At 41.4% G+C, this 18,775-nt stretch overlaps 2 protein-coding genes across 2 annotated transcripts in view; one reads left to right on the forward strand and one right to left on the reverse strand.

Moving 5' to 3' along the window:
- Positions 1-18,775, forward strand: part of RB1 (RB transcriptional corepressor 1) — a 48,769-nt gene that overhangs the window by 13,138 nt on the left and 16,856 nt on the right. Inside the window, exons 8-17 of the mRNA XM_033171605.1 lie at positions 1,973-2,115; positions 2,821-2,898; positions 3,984-4,093; positions 5,958-6,035; positions 7,721-7,808; positions 8,835-8,951; positions 9,887-9,943; positions 10,030-10,061; positions 10,151-10,227; positions 11,270-11,478. Of these exons, the coding sequence (XP_033027496.1) occupies positions 1,973-2,115; positions 2,821-2,898; positions 3,984-4,093; positions 5,958-6,035; positions 7,721-7,808; positions 8,835-8,951; positions 9,887-9,943; positions 10,030-10,061; positions 10,151-10,227; positions 11,270-11,478 (989 nt within the window). The remainder of the gene's footprint in view (positions 1-1,972; positions 2,116-2,820; positions 2,899-3,983; positions 4,094-5,957; positions 6,036-7,720; positions 7,809-8,834; positions 8,952-9,886; positions 9,944-10,029; positions 10,062-10,150; positions 10,228-11,269; positions 11,479-18,775) is intronic.
- LPAR6 (lysophosphatidic acid receptor 6) lies at positions 16,269-18,077 on the reverse strand. The gene has a single exon (XM_033171658.1). It carries the CDS (start codon positions 17,521-17,523, stop codon positions 16,483-16,485), a length of 1,041 nt encoding a protein of 346 aa, XP_033027549.1. The 5' UTR covers positions 17,524-18,077; the 3' UTR covers positions 16,269-16,482.

An 18,775-nucleotide genomic window follows, 5' to 3' on the forward strand; every position in this document is an offset into this window, starting at 1 on the left:
AGGAGTGGCATAACATTGCAAGTCACTTAAGAAAGTCAACCAATGTAAGTGCTGCCCAATTACAACAGAAAGCCTTCCCCAGTACCAGGGAAAATGTACACAGTAGCCACAATCACTCTCTCCCTCGCACTCATGCCACATATGCAGACCACAGACACACAGGCCTCTCTCTCTCTTGCGTTCACACCCCCTTCAGGTATGCAGCCACACCTTCTCTCTCTCTCTCTCTCTCTCTCTCTCTCTCTCTCTCTCAGACCAAATGCATCTCCTCTGTCTCTCTTTCTCCCTCTTTGACCATGCAGTCATGCCCCCCCCATCTCACACTGCACACATATCTCTCCCCAAGTACATGACTCTCAGTCACACACATGGCCCCTTCCAGGAGTGATTCACTGCCCACCTCCAGCTCTGCATGGCCAGTGGGCAATGAGCAAGCAAACCAGATGGGTCACTTGATGAGCAGGAAGCATCCCTGCCTGTTCTCCCCCCACCTCAAATCTTTCCAAACCAGCCAGAATCACTTCTGCCATTTCCAATTACGGTATTTAATTTTTTGTGGGTTACCTGGACTGGGCGCCTTTGAGCTCAGGTGCCTAGGGATGCCAGAGAAGGCCTTTGTGAGAGTCACGGAACCCAAGGGCACCAAGCTGGTGATCCTCACAGTAGGCAAAGGGCGCCAGTCTATAAGGCTATTGCTTCATGCTGTTCTTCGTTACTGTTGAAAGAAAATTCTGAAATAGTGCCAGTTGCAGAATAGTTTTAGATTTCAAGATGAGGCAAAATTGTTTTGGTTCGTGGCTGAAAAACCAGACACATTTGATTCAGAAATACTAAATTCTATTAATTTCTAAGTGTGAGACTAAAATAGTGTTCCTGTTTGTAGAATGACATAGAAAAAAACACAATGATCAGTTCTAGAACTATCTAAAATGCAACACAGATATTTCCAATACAGTTTTTTTGTTTTAATATTTCTTGCAAAACCCCTAAAAGGGACAAAAAAGACAGATATCCAGATCTTTAAAATTAGGGACACCATTTTCTGATTATACTGTAAAAATGTGTGTGTGTGCGTTGGCACACACACACACACACACACACACACACACACTTTTGTCCCTTTTAGGGGTTTTTCAAGAAATATTAAAACATAAAACCAGTACGTAGCTGTAAGGTCCTTAGTTGCTCGTGAGTAACCAGGCAGGACTCCATTGTTTCCTTTTATAGTTTTATTGTGCAAGCTATGTACAGTGCAGAGCTAAAAAGTTCATGTCTGTATCAAGCAGCGTCAGAATCCGGGAATGGCTCCTTCCGGTTCTGACCCCAACAAAAGAGTTTAGGGATATGAAAACCCCGCCATCCATCCTTTTGTTTCACCCCACGACGCCTTTGGGGCGACGGAAATTGCATACCCCCTGTATCGCCCTTGGGACCAGGGGAGTGTTGGGTCTCTCTTACATCCCCAGAGCCTTGACTCCCTGCCCCCTGAGAACCATGTCCCTCCTCTCCAGAAGTCTGGCCGCTCCTTTCACTGCCAGAGGAGGTGCAGCTGGCCAGGTGAGACTGGGGCTCTCTGTAGCATCCTGGCGCTGCGCTGGGGACAGTTCCCTGAAAGTATTAGAAATATCTGTGTTGCATTTTAGATAGATCTCGAACTGATCATTGTGTTTTCTATGTGATTCACGGGGAGGCGGGGGGGAGAGAAAAGCCAAGGGATATCTGTGAATGCAGCTGAGTGTTGAGGATTAAGGGCTTAAGCCAAAGTTTCAAGGATATTTTAAGAAAGCAGGAGTCTTCAGAGGGTTATGAATAGTGAGAGTTACTTATTGTTTAATAGATGTTCTCATTTCCTTTTCAGATATACAGATACAGCTTTTAAAAACTTACTTCCATATGCTTAAAATATTGCTCTTTTGCATTTTGCTTTGACTTAATGATGTATGATGAACAAATGCTTACCTTCTTCCCATAGAATCCCTGAGTGCAATGTCGATTAATAGCTCAGCTCGAACTTACAGGCGAACTCAGAACAGGAGTATACGTACTTCAAAAACAGATACAGAAATAAAGGTTATCGAAGAGCTTTGTAAAGAACATGATTGTAATTTGGATGAGGTAAAACCAGGTTGTTGTTGTTGTTGTTGTAGTATAAAAAAACAGTTTTCTGCAATATTCTCCCCTGCCCCCCCAGGTGCCCCACTCCCTTCCTCGACTGCCTACAATCCCCCACTTGTCCTACTAGTTTCTCAGGCTGTTATTGCTTCTGTCCCTCTCTCTGTGATCTAATGCCTTCTGAGCCCTTTTATGTTTGTCCTGGTAAAACGGATTTCTCACATCGCTTAGAGAAGTTGCCCTGCCCTGTTGCCAGACTTCTCTTCTCCCTCACATCTTGACCTCAGCAGTTAAATATGTGTGAATGTCCCATAACCTCATAACCCCCCAGTCAGTGTATAAGTATGGGTTGAAGTCCAGGAGCAACAATCTGTTATTTATCTATTACAGTTTCATCTACTCCTAACATTAATGACATAATAGCATTTGGCACTGAAGGATTCCCTTTCTTTCCTCTTTGGAGATTGTAGTGGGGTCAGGAAGAGTGCCTTTGAACAATGAATTTAGCTCTCAAAAGTTAAAGCAATTGAAGATACTTCATAAAGTAATTTAAAAATCTAATGTCTGTATGTGGGTCCCTGCTCAGATCTGGAAATACCAGCAAATACCGGTACATCATAGTTTTTCAATAAGCATGTTTTGCTATATTATGCATGAAACTAAGAGACCACCTAATAGTGACACTTTGTTTTTTTTACCCTTTTTAAGGTGAAAAATGTTTACTTTACTAGTTTTATTCCATTCCTGAACTCTTTGGGTATTACACCTTCCAGTGGACTTCCAGAGGTAACATTAGTGTAATTTTAAAATCTTTAATTAAAGGTTGTCAAGTGAATCCTAGTTCTGTTTTTGTTAGTTTTATTCTATCTAATTCTTATAAATAGTTTATATAGGAGTAGCTACTTCACAGCTTTTTGATATGATAGGTCCTTGGAACTGTCAGATTAAAGAGATTAAGAAGAACATTAAACTGACAATCAAAGGGTTGTCATAGATGATGGAGCAAATTTATTTCCTGTTGTGCCAGAGGGTAGGGCTCAAACCAGTGAGTTCAGTTACAGGAAAAAGGACTTAGACTAAACATCAGGAAGAACCTCCCGGTTGTATATACCAGCAGAATACCTTGCAAAGAGCTGGACTGTTGAAAGTTTTGAAGTACAGTGGTACTTTGGTTCTCAAATGCCTTGGTACTCAAACAACTTGGAACCCAAACACTGCACTCGGAAGTAAGTGTTCCAGTTTGCGAACCTTTTTCGGAAGCCAAACGTACTCCATTTTGAGTGTTTCGCTTCCGATTTGAGTGCCACACTTTTGAGTGTTATGCTTCCGTTTTGAGTATTATATTGAGGTCTGTTTTTGCTATTTATTTTGCTTTTTTGCAGCTCTTTTTGTTTTGTTTTTGTGACTGTAGAACACAGTTCAGCTACTGATTAATTGGTTATGTGACTGCAGTACATTGTTTATTGCTTTCATTTTATGGATCAGTGGTCCAGTTAGATAGTAAAATTCCTGTTAAATTTCTGTTTTAGTGGTTGTTTTTAAAAGTCTGGAACGGATTAATCCATTTTGCATTACTTTCTATGGCAAAGCGCCTCTTGGTTTTGGAACAGACTTCCGGAATGAATTGAGTTTGAGAACCAAGGTACCACTGTATAGGCTCTTGGATGCTGTAACAGTAGATTTTGTTCATCAGCAGTGGGTTGGTGGAGTAGATTATTTTGGAAGTCTCTTCCAACTGCACAGTCCTCTAATTACTTTCAGGAATGAATTGAATTGCAAATAAATAGCTTGCATATGAATAGTTAGACAATTGTAACCCTAGGTCTCAGTCTTAGTTTTTTCCTTTTGTCCCCTTTTTGTTGAAACCCAAGGTTGAGAATATGTCGAGCAAATATGAAGAAATGTATCTGAAAAACAAGGATATTGATGCCAGATTATTTTTAGAGAAAGATGAAACTTTGCAATATGATCACACTGAATGGTAATTTTTTTTTAATTGCTTTTGTTTTGCATTGTAGTAAATTCTACTAATTCTTGAAGCAAAGTGGAAACCTGGGGGGAATGTTTCTTAACTAATCTATTTTGTGGGATTTTTTTCCAATGATAAATGAGTTAAGAGCTGTAAAATTCTATAAGAAGCACTATTTGAGAATAAATAATAAGGCTTTAAAACCACTGCTTTAGAATATGGCTTCTATGGATAATAATATCTGTATGAGTTCTTTCTAATCACCCTCCTTCTCCCAAAATGTCTGGTCATTTTTCCACTTGCTTTAATTAATATGTTCAGAACTGAGATTCTCAAATATTGATAACGAGCTTCTCTTCACTGAGTTGTCATCCTGGACCTCAGCTGGAGGCCTGATGTTACTTTCTTGGAGTTGCAGCTGGAGTCTGTCATGGCAGCAAGTGAGCGCTCCATCCCTGTGTGCCCAAGGAAACTGGCATTTCCCCAGCACCGGCCAGCAGGGAAAAGCCTTCCCTTCCCCTGCAGACGGATTGCTTGAGGTCCCACCTGGCTTGACTTTTGGGGGAGTTAAGGCTATAAACCAGAGTTTTGCTAGGAAACTGGAGGTTAAACCAACACCTTTCCAGCCCCAGGAGGAAAGTGGGAGTATTCGCGCAACACACCTACACAGCCAACACACAGTTTGTAGCTCCACTACAAGTGGAAAGGCCACTTTTTAAGAAATCTTCCCTGGGTCCTAAAGACTTAAATAACTATCACCAAGTTGTGAATGTCCCCTTCCTAGGTAAGGTTTTTGAGCAGGCAGTTGCTAACCAGCTCCAGGCTCTCTTGGAAGAGACTGATTTTCTAGATCCATGTCAGTTGAGGTTTAGGCCTTGTTTTGGCATGGAAAATGCCTCTCTTGTCTCTTAGGGAGTGCAACCCGTCTATCTATCCACCCAACCACCCACCCCTTCATCCAGGGCAGTTTACAATATAAAAAGACAAAAATACACATTGTAATAACATCACAGAGATGCAGGTGGCCTGTGGGTTAAACCACCGTGCTGCTTGGGCTTCCCAATCGAAAGGTCGGCAGTTCGAATCCCCACGGCAGGGTGAGCTCCCGTTGTTCGGTGCCAGCTCCTGCCAACCTAGCAGTTCAGAAACACGTCAAAGTGCAAGTAGATAAATAGGTACTGCTCCGGCGGGAAAGTAAACAGCGTTTCCATGCGCTGCTCTGGTTTTGCCAGAAGTGGCTTAGTCATGCTGGCCACATGACCCGGAAGCTGTCTATGGACAAACGCTGGCTCCCTAGGCCAGTAAAGCGAGATGAGCACCGCAACCCCAGAGTCGTTTGTGACTGGACTAAATTGTCAGGGGTCCTTTTACCTTTACCTTTTAATAACAGACAACACACACACATACACTCACAGTTTAAAAGGGCATAGATTACGGTAGATAAATTAGATAAAGGCCTGAGAGAAGAGAAATGTTTTTGCCTGGTGCCTAAAGGTGCCTAATAAAGGTGTCACACAAACCTCCCTGGGGAGAGCCTTCCACAAACAGGGAGCCATCTCTTCACTGGAGAAGAAGTGACCAAACCACAAGCTCTTGTATGATTCTAGTAAACCATGATTTCATATCCTGGCTTGTTTGGAAGCAGTTCACTGTAATTTCCTGGTTTGAACAAAATGGGAGAGCATAGTTAATGAGAAGACTTCCTGGTTTGTTTGCTCATGGGCATAAAGGGTAAAGCAAGAAGGTTTTGTGCAAGATCAAAATGCTCATTCATACCTACCTACCAAGCCAAGAGTTTATTGTCCAAATACAAGCATCTTTGCTGGAATACATCAGGGTTTTATGTAGACAAGTTAAATTTTTTTCTCATGTTAAGTTTACAGTTGGAGAGAACCCCAAGCAAGAATAACCCAGGTTATGATCCTTCTGTTGTATTTCCGCAGACCCCGGTTCGGTAAGAATAATTGTCCTAATTTTGAATTTAGTTGAAAAGGTTTAGAAAATTATTTCTATGGGTATAGGAAATACAGTGAGTTTATCTGAAATTCTGTTTGTCCTGCAAGTGCTTCAATCCTGATTTAATGCTTCTGCATAAAAAAGCATTTGCAGAGTCCCTACAGACAAGTCAAATGGTATGACTGGTCTTTCCAGCAAAACCAGCCTTCAAGTTCAGCTCACAATAGTAGACAGTAGTCAATGTCTTCTGGCTGACAACTTCTCTCCACAGTTAGAAGGCGTGTCAACATTGGCTTTAAATGAGTTTAGCCACTGCTCCCCAGAAGCTTAATCAGAACTTCCACAGCTGCCGCGAAATTAAGTTCATAGATTGTATGAAATGTTGCTGAGGATACTAGTGATATGAATGTAAGGAAGTACCAGCTCTGTTTTTAATAATGTTCCAAAGAAGGTTATTTGTGGTAGTTGTGTTCAGCTGATCAAATCTTGGCTTAACTAACCTCTGAGTCAGTAAATTCTGACTAAATTGGGGAGTCACAATACTTCTAGAGCAAATGTCTGAAGTTGAGGAAAACTGAGCTGTGGAACACCTTGCTACCAGAAAAATACCAAACTCTACCTCCATTTGCTGCTATTTGGTGACTTCTGCCTCTGCAGCGCCATTTTGTGATTGATGAATTTCAGTGAGTTAAGCTGTCTCTAGTGTGTCCTGGAGGTAGAATTTTTGAGAAGCCCTCTTTTAATCTTTCCTCAGGCAGGAGTTGCTCCAGCCCCCATATCATTTGGGTGGCTCTAGTCTGAAACTTGCCCAGATCTACAGTTTCCACATTGAGCTGAGGCATTTTCATATTAGCAGATCTGTTTTAGATCCCTTTTCCAGTATGATCCCTAGGATGGATTTTAGTGTGGACAAAGCACAATGCATTATGACTTAATGCTGCCCTTTGCATTTTATTTATATTATTGTCATTTTATTGTTGCATTGCTTTATCACTTTCATCTCCTGGTTATAATAGGCATTATATACTGTTACTAATTTAATTAATAAACACAAGCTAAGAAGCTATGGTTAACGACTTCCAAACAAGCCTGAATATAAAGGGATGGTTCGACATTGGCTGCGTGTCTTGGTTTGTTTAGAAGCCATTAACCATAGTTTCCAGTGTTGATGTAACAGGAAACTACTGTCACGGCGCTGTCAGACAAGAATGTCCAGAGACAAGAATTAACTCTTTATTGTCAAAAGTACACTTGCAAGTTAGGGGAAGGCAGGTCTACCAGTCCATGTCCCAGCTGCTACAAGGTGTGCACCCGATGAGGCAGTTGCCGCAACAGATTCCTGGCCCCAATCTGAGCTGTGTGCAGGCAGGTGCAGACTGTGCCTGTGTGTAACGTGCTTCTGCTCCTCCCTCTGCAGTCCTCTTCTGGACCTGGGGAGCAAGGGAACTGCGGCCAGGAGGAAGCAGTGTGGAAGCCTTGGGCTCTCCACCAGCCTCTTCCTTCTCTCCCTACATGCTCCCTCAGATCCTGTCTTCCAAGTCAGTCCCAACCCACCTTCTCCCAGTGCCCACTCCTCAGCATCCAGCCAGTCCCAACAACTACGATTTATGTGGTGGTTTTTTTTCTGTTCAAAGGCTTCTTCATTTCAAAAAATAGTAATAAAAATACTTTCACTCTCTGTAGTGCTGCGATGAATACTATCCAACAGTTAATGATGATTTTAAACTCTGCAAGTGATAAACCATCAGATAACCTTATCTCATATTTTAACGTAAGTAACATTTTAACCAAAGGGACTGGTTTGAATGCAGTATTAAAAAAAACACCAGAATTTAATGTTATTTTATGCTTCATAAATGTTGCATGTTCTAACATGCCCTTTTCATGCTATTTCCCCCACCCCAGCTTCAGGGAATATAGCCCTGTTTATCTCCCAGTCTCCAGAGGTGGTGCTAGCTGCTCCAGCACCCGTAGCGGTGCACATGCTATGCACTGGGGGGGGGGGCGAACCGCCTGTGGGGGCACCGAAAGCAGCTAGTGTCCCAGGGGTGTGGCTAGCGATGTCTCCCCCCCCCCCCAGGGATGACACCCAAGGCGGGCCGCACTCACTGCACCTCCCTTGCTCCGCCAGTGCCAGTCTCTGTGCCCTTTTCTCACTCAGAATATTCTAAAGTAGTAGAAGGAATAGATGATAACTTTTAAGCATCATATTAAAGCTCTACTAAGTATTCTAGTACGTTTGTTTTGCCAGCAATGTAACTTTAAATACAGATTTGGGTAAGAGTGTAATGGGGATGGAGCAGGGGTGGTGGTTGTTCCCAGAAATGATAGAATGATCCCATCACAAACACGCTTAATAAGTAGACTTTAATGTCCTTTGAATAACCGAGAGGCATCTGCGAACACAGATATTGTAGTGAGAAAACCCTTTTTTGCAGTGTTTTATTTAGAACCTCCTTGTTAGGTGCTAGTCTCCTGAATTGTGGTAAAGTAATTGGATGTACTTATTTAGACTTTGGAGGATTTCATAGAAGCCTTTTTTGCTGCCAGGAAAGACCTTAGCCCATTTTCCGCTCTCAAACTTCCTTCCTTCCTTCCTTCCTTCCTTCCTTCCTTCCTTCCTTCCTTCTCTCATTTTCTCTCTCTCTCTCCCTAACCTCCCAGTTTTCTCACTGAAAATCAGTTCTTCATGACTTAGCAATTCCACAAAGCATGAGCACTAGCAGAGGATAGTTCTTGTTTATCCAATGTATTATATCTGTTCATCTAAGGGGAAGCTTCCCCTATCTCATTACAGAACTGCACTGCAAATCCTATGCAAAGTATATTGGAAAGAACAGAAAACCTGAGCCATGTCTTCAGAGAGAAATTTGCTGAAGCAGTTGGGCAAGGATGTGCTGAAATCGGATCCCAGGTGGGGTTCTCCGTGGTGGTGCAGGCACCCTCCCAGGCTGCATTCAAATGCACATTCAAGCTGCCCTTCTTGCAGGACTCAAGGAGGCTCTGCCACTGCTGCTGGTGCTCACAGTCCAAGTGTAGAGTGCTTTTGCTTGCGCTCTTTACAATTAGCTGAGATTGACCAGTGCCTGGCTTATACAGGCTGTGCTGATTTAATTTCTAGCGGGAAGCTTCTATCTGAATATCCCAGGGCTGGTGTGGGGAGTGTGCACTCTAGTCTGGGCAGTACAGTTTACTGCAATTATGAAGCTAAAGTTGTTTTCCAGAGGCAAACTCGCAACTTTTCATTTCAGATTCTTTCTTGATGTATCATTTGCTTCTAATTCTCTGACAAGGAATGTTAATTGAATGGATATTATGCAAAAATATTGCATTACACTTAGTGAGCCATACAAGCCCATGCAGAGCTTGCTTGAGTCTTGTTAGAATAAAGTTATGAATTCAGAAAAAAGCAGCTGTTCCCTAGAGGGCCCCCGCTTACCTCTACAAGGTCCAGGGCCAGTGTACCTGGTTGCCCCCCCCCCCCGGTACAACAGGCCTGGAGCCATAAGGTTGGGTTGAGTTGCAGGACCGTAATGTCTTGCCAATAGGCATCTAGCACCCTTTCTCCCGAGAGTTTGCTTTGATTTCCAAATAGCGTGTTCCCAAAAAAAACCATGCAACAAAAACATTTGTTGGGGATGGATTTCTACAAATATCCTAGTCTTGGATATGCCCTTTTTTCTTTTCTGGGGTGTGCATGTGTCTGCTGCAGTAGAGCAGTTCTCTCTAAATGGCCCCATCAAACCCATTAATCACAAATAAACTGAAATGTATTGCAGAAGGTCATTCTCTTAAAGCAAAGTATTGTTACAACTTACTACATCAGCTTTTAAATTGTTTCTCCCCTAGAGGTATAGGCTTGGAGTACGGTTATACTACAGGGTGATGGAAGCCATCTTAAAGTCGGTAGGTTTTCAACATACAGAATTCTTAATATTTATATTTCCTTTTTAATGGGCTAAAGTATATCTTCATTTATTCATTTATCTTAGGAAGAAAAACGCCTATCAATTCATAATTTTAGGTATGTTTGGCAAACCTACTTCAAAATTATATTTTAAATGCATCTAAATGTTGAAATGCTGAAAGACTGTCTTCTTTCTTTTTTTATAGCAAACTTTTGAATAACAACATTTTTCATACATCTCTGTTGGCCTGTGCTCTTGAAGTTGTCATAGCTACTTACGGCAGTAAGTTGTATATCTATGCCCTATTACGGAAGGGGCTGTTTCCTCCATAGTCATCAGTGCTTCCCTCTGCCCCCTTGCTTTTTCCCACACAGCCATGACTGCCCTAGACCTCCCTAGTATTTACTTTGTTTCACCTAATCCTGGTAAGAGTCTGTTGTGGTGTTTTGTGTGTGAGTTTTATCCTTGCAACAATGCTTTTAATATCAAATTATTAAAACTGAGTTATTTACATTTGAAATACGGATTACTACAATGTTTGCAAAAGGAACACCAGACAGATTAATACTAGAAGGCTTGGGGTGTGTGTGTTAATGTACCCCATTTCCTAAACTGTTACAAAATTGCCACCTTTTGTATAGCATTCCTTCCCCAGTCTCAAGTTAACAGACTTCCAGTTTCCTTCAAAAACACTGAACCATTAGAGTATGTTGGATTTTTCAGATTCCTTAGAATGAGAGGTACTGAAACACGGCTTGGGAATTCAAAAGATATTTCAGTTAAATTAATATAATTTAGTTTTGCTTGGTAAGTAAAATGTGTGTAAAATTGCATGGAAATCATAAAAAATGATTGCCAAGTACTTGCAATAATATTCTATATTAAAATTATTATTAATAATAATATTTATTATCATTTGGCTGTATGCTATATTTTCAGAAGGTAAAATTAAAATTCTTAGATTTCTGAAAACGTAAATGTAGACTCACCAAGCTAAATGTGGTCCAGTTACCAAAAAATAGAAGATTTGAATTCCTCACACCCCAAAATTATTTTTAAGACCAGACTCTTCAGTGAATTTCCCCCCCAAAAAAGAAAGTTTAACCCCCTAAAATAACATGCTCTAGAACCATAGTTTGTGTGTGAATTTATTGTGTGATCTCAGATCTTAAACGCTGGAGCAAAACTTGTTTTCAACCGGACTTCCTTGGATCTGGAACTTTGAGAATAGGGACATGATAAACGGCACATCTCAGTGTGTAGGAACAATTTATTGAGGACTTGTGTTATTCAGCAAAAGAATAATCAGTTGTGTTCTCTTTAGCCTCAAGGAATGCTTCACAAAGTGAAAGTATGAATATGGAAACAGATTTGTCTTTCCCATGGATTATCAACATATTTGACTTAAAAGCCTTTCACTTATACAAGGTTATTGAAAGCTTCATTAAAGCAGAACCAAACTTGACAAGAGAGATGATAAAACACCTGGAATGCTGTGAACATCGTATAATGGAATCCCTGGCATGGCAATCAGTAAGTTGTCTTCTCCATCCAAATACTAGCAAGGTCTAAACCTGCTTAGCTTGAGACTTCAGGCAACATCAGGCGTGTTCAGGGGGCTATGGCCTTAGGCACTGGCAAATTGCTTTCTAAACATAAAAATGTAGTGTATCATAGGAGTATAGATACATAAGATATATGTTATTTAAGAAATACCACCATTTTATCTCTCCCTCCTATATTTTCACTTGTCTGTCATCTCACTGGCAGTGTAGTGTGCATGCCCTCTCAAGTTAAAGCCCAAGAACCCCTTGGCCGCCCTGGTGCCCATGGCTCATTGGCTTACGGTTGGGTGAGGGGAGCAGCCACTGGCCGTAGTGGTGTTTGGAACTGCAAAGGGTGGGGTGGGGACATTGTGTACCTGGCTTCTGACACCAAGTGCTGATTCTTGCCAGACTGGCAGGGGGGGGGGGAGGTACAGGGATCTCAGTGTCATGCAGGCACGGCAGCAGAACCAGTCTGGTCACCTGCTGCTGCCCCCACACCACATGCATCTCCCTGTGCCTTGCCCACTCCCTCTTGGTACGCAGCAGCCCCATCTCCACCAACCTCCTGGTTGCTTCTGCTAAGTGGCCTCTTCTCTGGGGGGCAGGGTGAGGAGGAAGGCCACTCCTGGCCTTCAGTTGGGCTGGGCGATACCAGCTTTTCAACATTACGGTATATCGCCGGGCCAAACATCGCAGTTTGGCGATATTCCACGACGTTGAAAAAACAAGCTGCATTGGCCTCTTCCCACGAGGCACCTGGTGAAACTGCCCCGGCTCTCACCTCGGGAACTGTGGCGGTTTCACCCAGGCGCTCACAGGCTGGAAAAATGCAGCTTGTTGGCGCAGCTCAGCTGGGAATCGAGAAGGTTCCCCTTCCCCAGCTGAGTCAACCCTGGTGCTCCCCCCTCTCCCCTAAGCTGAAAAGTTTCACGGAGCCCCCACCCCGCCGCTGGGTCACGGGAGCTCATTTAAGTGTGTGGCTGTTTGTTGCTGCTGTGCTTCCAGCACCCCCCGGCTCCAGTTCATTCCCCACCAAACTTTGATATAGACATGAACTGTGGAAAGGCTTTCTGCCTCAACTTCAGTGTTTCTTTGTGGTTACACACCATTCTAAGCATTCCTGTTGATGGAATATTTATTTGACTTCTATTAGTCCGTGACTTCTTGCACGTATTATATGGCTTTTGTTTATGAATTAAGAAACAACTGATCGTGTTTCATAAATATTGCCAATACATTATTAGCCCGCGTGTTGCCTTTTGTTGATCAGATCACTCCTCAGTCAAGCAGGTTAAAGACCCCTCTGCATCATAAGAGGGCAGAGTGCAATGGCGGTTTCCCTCCGCGTTACATCGCTGGTGAAGCTGCTACTGCTCCCAAGTCCCTCTGCTAGCAGCGCCACTGGAGGAAGGAACTCTAGCAGAGGGACCCAGGAACAGCAGCAGTTTCACCATCAATATACCGCTGAGTGAAGCCGACACCACGTTCTGCTCCTCATACTGGTCCTGGGCCATTGATTGATATATCACCTGGGCCTAGCCATCAGTCGCACCTTTGCTAGAGCCGTGAAAGTGGCAGGACTCCTTTCTCCTCTCCCCGTGTTGCTTCCAGATGGGCCTTCTCTTCAGGATATTTGAATTTTTGTTGTTGAGGCGGGCTTCTTCACAGTTGGTTATTTCGCAGTAGGGTGGGGAGCAAAAATAAATTCTATCAAAACCATTACAGATGGAAGAAATTAGGACTGTTGTTCTTAAAATTAATTCCTGTAAAGCACTGGGGCCAGATGGTTTTCCTGTGGGTGGTACGATGCATATCTAGATTTCTTGCCCGCTAAGCTTCTTTCTGTTTATCAAAATGCCTTTGAAGCAGGTATCCTGTCAGCTTCAATGTCAGTGTATGAAGCACATATTTCTCTGAAACCTGGCAGAGAGCATAGGTACTAATGGTGAAAATACAGACCAATTTCTTTAATTAATGTTGGTGTTAAAATGCCGGCAGCAATTCTGGCTAATATCTTGATCAGTGATTTCAACAGTGTGTTTCATTCAGCAGAGAGCTGACCATCTAAGATGGGAAACCAATTTAGTGGCTATATATAGTCTTTGAATGGGTCTGGCTGCACTTAACTTCTTTGGGTGCTATAAAAGCATTTGACAAAGTATATTGGCAGTTTATGTTGGTACTTTGGAAAAGTTTGGATTTCCTCAAGAACTTATAAAATGGATTAGAATTTTATACCAACTTCCTAAATCTTAAGTAAAGACAAATGGAATTATTTTTGATCCATTATTTGGAGAAAGTTACAAGTTAGTGTTCTCCTCTGTCTGCAATGATACTTCCAACCCTACAGTTCTGTATTTCTGTCAGGTATCAGTCCACATTTATCCAACGTTGTAGAACATCCCCCCAAAATAAAAACAAAACCTGTTCTGTAGAATATTACCTATACAGTGGTACCTCGCTAGACAAAAAACTCGCTAGGCGAAAGGCATTCGCTAGCGAAAGGCTGTCTCGCAAGACGAATTTTCCAATGGGCTTGCCTCGCAAGACAAAAAAAATTCGCGATCCCCCCCCCCCGTCAAACTGCTCTTCCCCCGTTGGTGCTTCGCAAGACGAAATTTTCACTATACGACAGCACTCGCAGAACGAATTAATTTCGTCTTGCGAGGCACCACTGTACTGTATTGTTGGTAAGTTGGCTTCTCTTGACTGCAAAATTATTCTGCCCAGTAGATGTCAGGCTTTTCCATCTTATACTTTATAGTTTCAGGCATAAAAAACACACTCTTTCTCTCTTCCTTTGTAGACATTACAGTTAACCTTGGTTGTATCCTTCCTTCTCCACATGACAGATGTGACACAGCTGTGATACTTTACATCTAGCTTTCACTCGCTTTCTCCTTTACTGACTGTTTCTTTGATCTTTTCTATTATTTTTTCTACAACAAACCCGTGAGGTCGTTAAGCTAAAAACAAGTTCTTTGCGCAAGGCTTCCCTGGGAGCCTCATGGCTGGGAATGAATTTGGCCGTACATTGTTTTTCATAGGAGGCTATTAAATTAGCCATGGTTAAAAAAATCATGGTGGTTTGGTAGATGAGCATGTTGCCATAAAATTCTCATAACTTCAGTCTTGGTATCTTTTGATAAATATTCTGGATCATAACATAGCTTGCAAAAGGAAAATAAAACAGGCCCTGAAATATAAGTCAGTATTAAAATGTGTGTGTGTGTTAGTGGTACATGATTCAGAACATGGTGGCCACTAGTAACGTGCATTATAATCAAATGTGAGCAACTTTTTGCGCAAGAGGGAAAGGCTAGGCAGGAGAACAAATACTGTTCTGTTGGGCACTGGGCACCTATGGGGAGCACCATTTGATCATTTCCCTCATCCACTCTTTCCTGAGAGATGTTAGCAAACCTTGCAGCTTCAGTGAATTAGATTGGAATAATCACTTAAAATTTCTGGAGTCCAGAGTCTTTTTTCACTCAGGAACTATTTACAGAATGAGTGGAGAGGAATAGCAGTCATTTTGTCTGAAGAGAACAACAAAACGGCTCAGCATTTAGGGATGGAGTTACAAACAAACCATGTTCTCATGTGGTTTAAAACAACACATGCATTAGCTGGTAACTCAAGAGAAGGAAATTTATTTGCTTTTCTCCAACAAGGGAAGATCTAAAAGGAAGCATATGCGAATAGCCACTGATTTAGTGCACTCCGCACACTTCCAGAAGGCATTGCCAGACTCTCTCTCTTCCCCAGTTGTCCTATCTGAGGGGAAGAAGGTGTAATTTCTAGCTGCCTTTGCCATTCTGGCCTAGCCTGTAGGTGGTGGCTGGCAAAACCAAACGTCACTGAGCTAATTGTAATTGTTGTAATAGCACGCTATATGTGTGTAGTATACGTTCTGAAATACTTAATATTTCTCAGCTTCTCTCTAAAAGCGTTTACAGTTATTGTACTCAGTGCATTTTTTTCTGTTGAGGCTAATTAACAGAGCGTCCTCAATGGAAGTACACAATGTAAACAGCAAACTATTTGCATTACACGGATGAATTCATAGAATGACTCTCACAGGGCTAAATTATCAACACCCCCCCCCCCGCCGCCTACATAATGCAAGGGAGGATTTATGGAAAAATTACTTTCAGTTTCAGTGAACTGCTTGCTTGTGAACCAGAAATTGTGTTTTAAAATAAACAATTATCTGCTAACAAACCAACTTTATGCCATGAATTACATGAAGCTGCTTTCTTTGTTTACTAGCTTGCTGATTTATATGAACCTAACAGTTTGCTCCAGCTTGCTGAGACTCAAGTTCCATTTGTCCTCTGTCCAGCATGTAAAAATAAATTCTGAACCAAAGCAGCAAGTTCCTTGACTCGCAGAAGCAGACATTTCAAGCAACATTAATCTGTACTCTCAAAGTGTAATTAAATGTCGTTTGCAAAGAAGTGAAGACTAGCCTGGATAATTAATTTAGCATTAGATTGCTTGTGATCAGGCCATTCCCCGTCACAAGGATCAGTCCTTTTGTGTCTAGGGGTCTTACAATAGGTAGGATTATTGTAGGTACAGTATTAATCTTCACAAGATTCTTTGAGCCTCTGGTGTACACAAATTTGCTACAAGAACATTGAAAATAAAGGGGATTGATAATCTTGCCAATTTAGGTTTTAAACTTGCAGTGCAGCCAGTGTTAAGGTACGGTCACCTTTTCTGACGTACAAAAAGGAAAAAATAATGCAAGGTGGGTAAGAATCACTTTTCATGTTCGTTATTCCAATAGGAATAATATTTGAAGCTTTTTCTCATTAGAACATAATTTATAAATTGCGAGAGGCTAGTTTTAAATAATTGCTTTAATCAATATAATCTTCATCGTTATATGTACAAGCATACAAGCAACTCCTTATACAAAGAAACCAAAAACCTGTATATTTTTTGAAGGTTCATTCTGTCTCTCCCATTCTCTCGTGTCCATTTATATTGCAGATTCACTGTCAAATATTCTTGTTTTTATGCTTTGGAGGCCATGTTGAACGAATTGGTCAGAACCCTTAGTTTCAGGGAATCTATTGTCATATCGTCTAGTTGACCAGCTCTTCATTTTTATTGAATTTTGAATAGTCTCTGAAGTGAAATAATAAACGATGGGGTCAAAGCAACAGTTTGAAACTGCAATACATAGAGTGATTGGATACATAGTCCTGACAGCGACAACTACTGAACAGTTAATCCACGTTTGTGTTCTGATCAGGGAATAGAGTATTAGGGTAATGTTATATGGCACAAAACAGAAACAGAAAATCAGCAAGTGAACAAAAATCATTTTAAGGACTTTTTTTTTGCTTAATTTATTCCGACTTAGCGTAACTGGCTTATTTAAAGTTCTTAAAACCATTGTGGAGCAAGTAACATTCAATATCAGTGGAATTAAAAATCCTACAATTTCAATGAAAATTATAATCCTTGAAAGATAGGTTTTCCAAATTTTTTCAGAAAAGTTTTCAAAACATGTCTTTTGGGGGAGTCCTTCCACGCTGACTTGGTCATTGGTGGATTGGAAAAAGCTTGCCGGTGTGCTTCCTCCTATCACAATGATCCAGACAGCAGCGCAAACGATCTTGGCATTTCTTCTTGTTCGAATAGCCTTGGATCGAAAGGGGTGTACGATAGCTAAGAAACGGTCAATGCTTATGGCAGTCAAAAAGAAAATGCTTCCATACATGTTTATATAGAAGAGTGTGACCGAAATCCTGCAGAGTATGTCTCCAAATGGCCAGTCTTTGGATGCAAAGTAATAAATCCTGAAGGGTAAGGTGAAAACGAAAAGTAGGTCTGATATTGCTAAGTTAAGCATATATGTGGTTGTTTCATTTCGTACTTTTAAAACGCAGGTGAAAATGTATATAGCAACACAGTTGGATATTAAACCAAGAACAAATACCATACTAAACATGCATCCGTACAAAGTATACTTGAAGGAGTCTCCGGCAGAACAGTTAGAGCTTAGCATTGTCATGCAATGAACTGCTAAAACTAGCTGCTTCTTCAGTCAAGCCGTACCTTGTATTTTGTTGTAGTCACCGTGAAATCCTCAGATGGCGCGTAAAACCAGTCCTTGAGTGATTTCATATGGGTCCAGCTTGACTTTGAAACTTCACAGCTGAATTTCAGTATTGAACAGAGAAGATACCATTCTGCTGGTCACTGGCAAATAATTATTTTCTTCCAAATGCCGTAGTAGTTCTGGATGACAGGGAGCATCTCCTCATCCACAATGAAGGTGTAATTAAGCTTAACTTCTTCACATATTTCTGTAGAGGTTGGTACTTCCTGTGGTGCTGTAGAAAGTACTTCAAAAAAATCCGTTTCAAAGTTATGTTCCGAGTTACGTGGGAACAGACTTCCTTGTGTTAGCAATATGCTAGCATTTTTCTTGCCTTTGTGCTGTTGAGTAAGTTCTGACCCCACAGGGTAGAAAGCAAGCCAAAGAATAAAATTCCTAAGCAAGTATTTTCTTGCTGATCTTAAGCCCTCCCCACAGCTCCCAATTAAGTGGTGTGTTTGCTTGTTGAGAGAAGGCGAACCAAAGAGCACGCAAAGCCAAGCCCCACCCATGCTTACTCAGCTTGCTAAATGACATGGCAGGAAGAGGGGGCTGGGCTTCAGAAAGGAAGGTTTCAACTACACTACAAATTCTTTAGCAAAAGTATTTTTTTAACCTTCCATGCCAGAAATATATTTGAACTGAGAGCCATGCAAACGATGACTGCTTGGCTCAGAGTGGCAGATCAGAACCTTATTAATACTTTTAAAGGTTAGGTGTGCCTTAGGAAGTATCATTAAGTAAGCAGTTTTTAGTTACATTTCATTTTTATTTCTATGGCTTTCAACCATTTTAATTACTCATTCTGTTGATTGATCTGTTATTAGGTTTACATATAAGTGAATTTACATTTTAAATGCTCAGTGTAGGTGTAAGAAGTGTAAGAACTTGCAAAGTTGCTTAGAAGTCATCTTGAATGTTTTCTTTTTCCATTCTCTGTTATAGTAACTCAAAAATCAAAAGTCATTTTCTCTCTCTTTTTTAGATTACACTGAAATGCCATATCTTTTTTTTACCTCTTGACAGTAAAGTGAATCGCAGCCTTTCCTTTCAGAGGGGGCCCAATAGTAGAGAAATGAAACAGAAAGTGCTGTATTCCTCTGAGGTGTCCAGCTGTTCTACATGCTTTCAGGCCCTTGCTACCAGAGTGCATTTATGGCAGGAA

Source organism: Lacerta agilis, chromosome 1 (assembly GCF_009819535.1).
Source record: "Lacerta agilis isolate rLacAgi1 chromosome 1, rLacAgi1.pri, whole genome shotgun sequence".
NCBI classification, from domain to species: Eukaryota; Metazoa; Chordata; class Lepidosauria; order Squamata; family Lacertidae; genus Lacerta; species Lacerta agilis.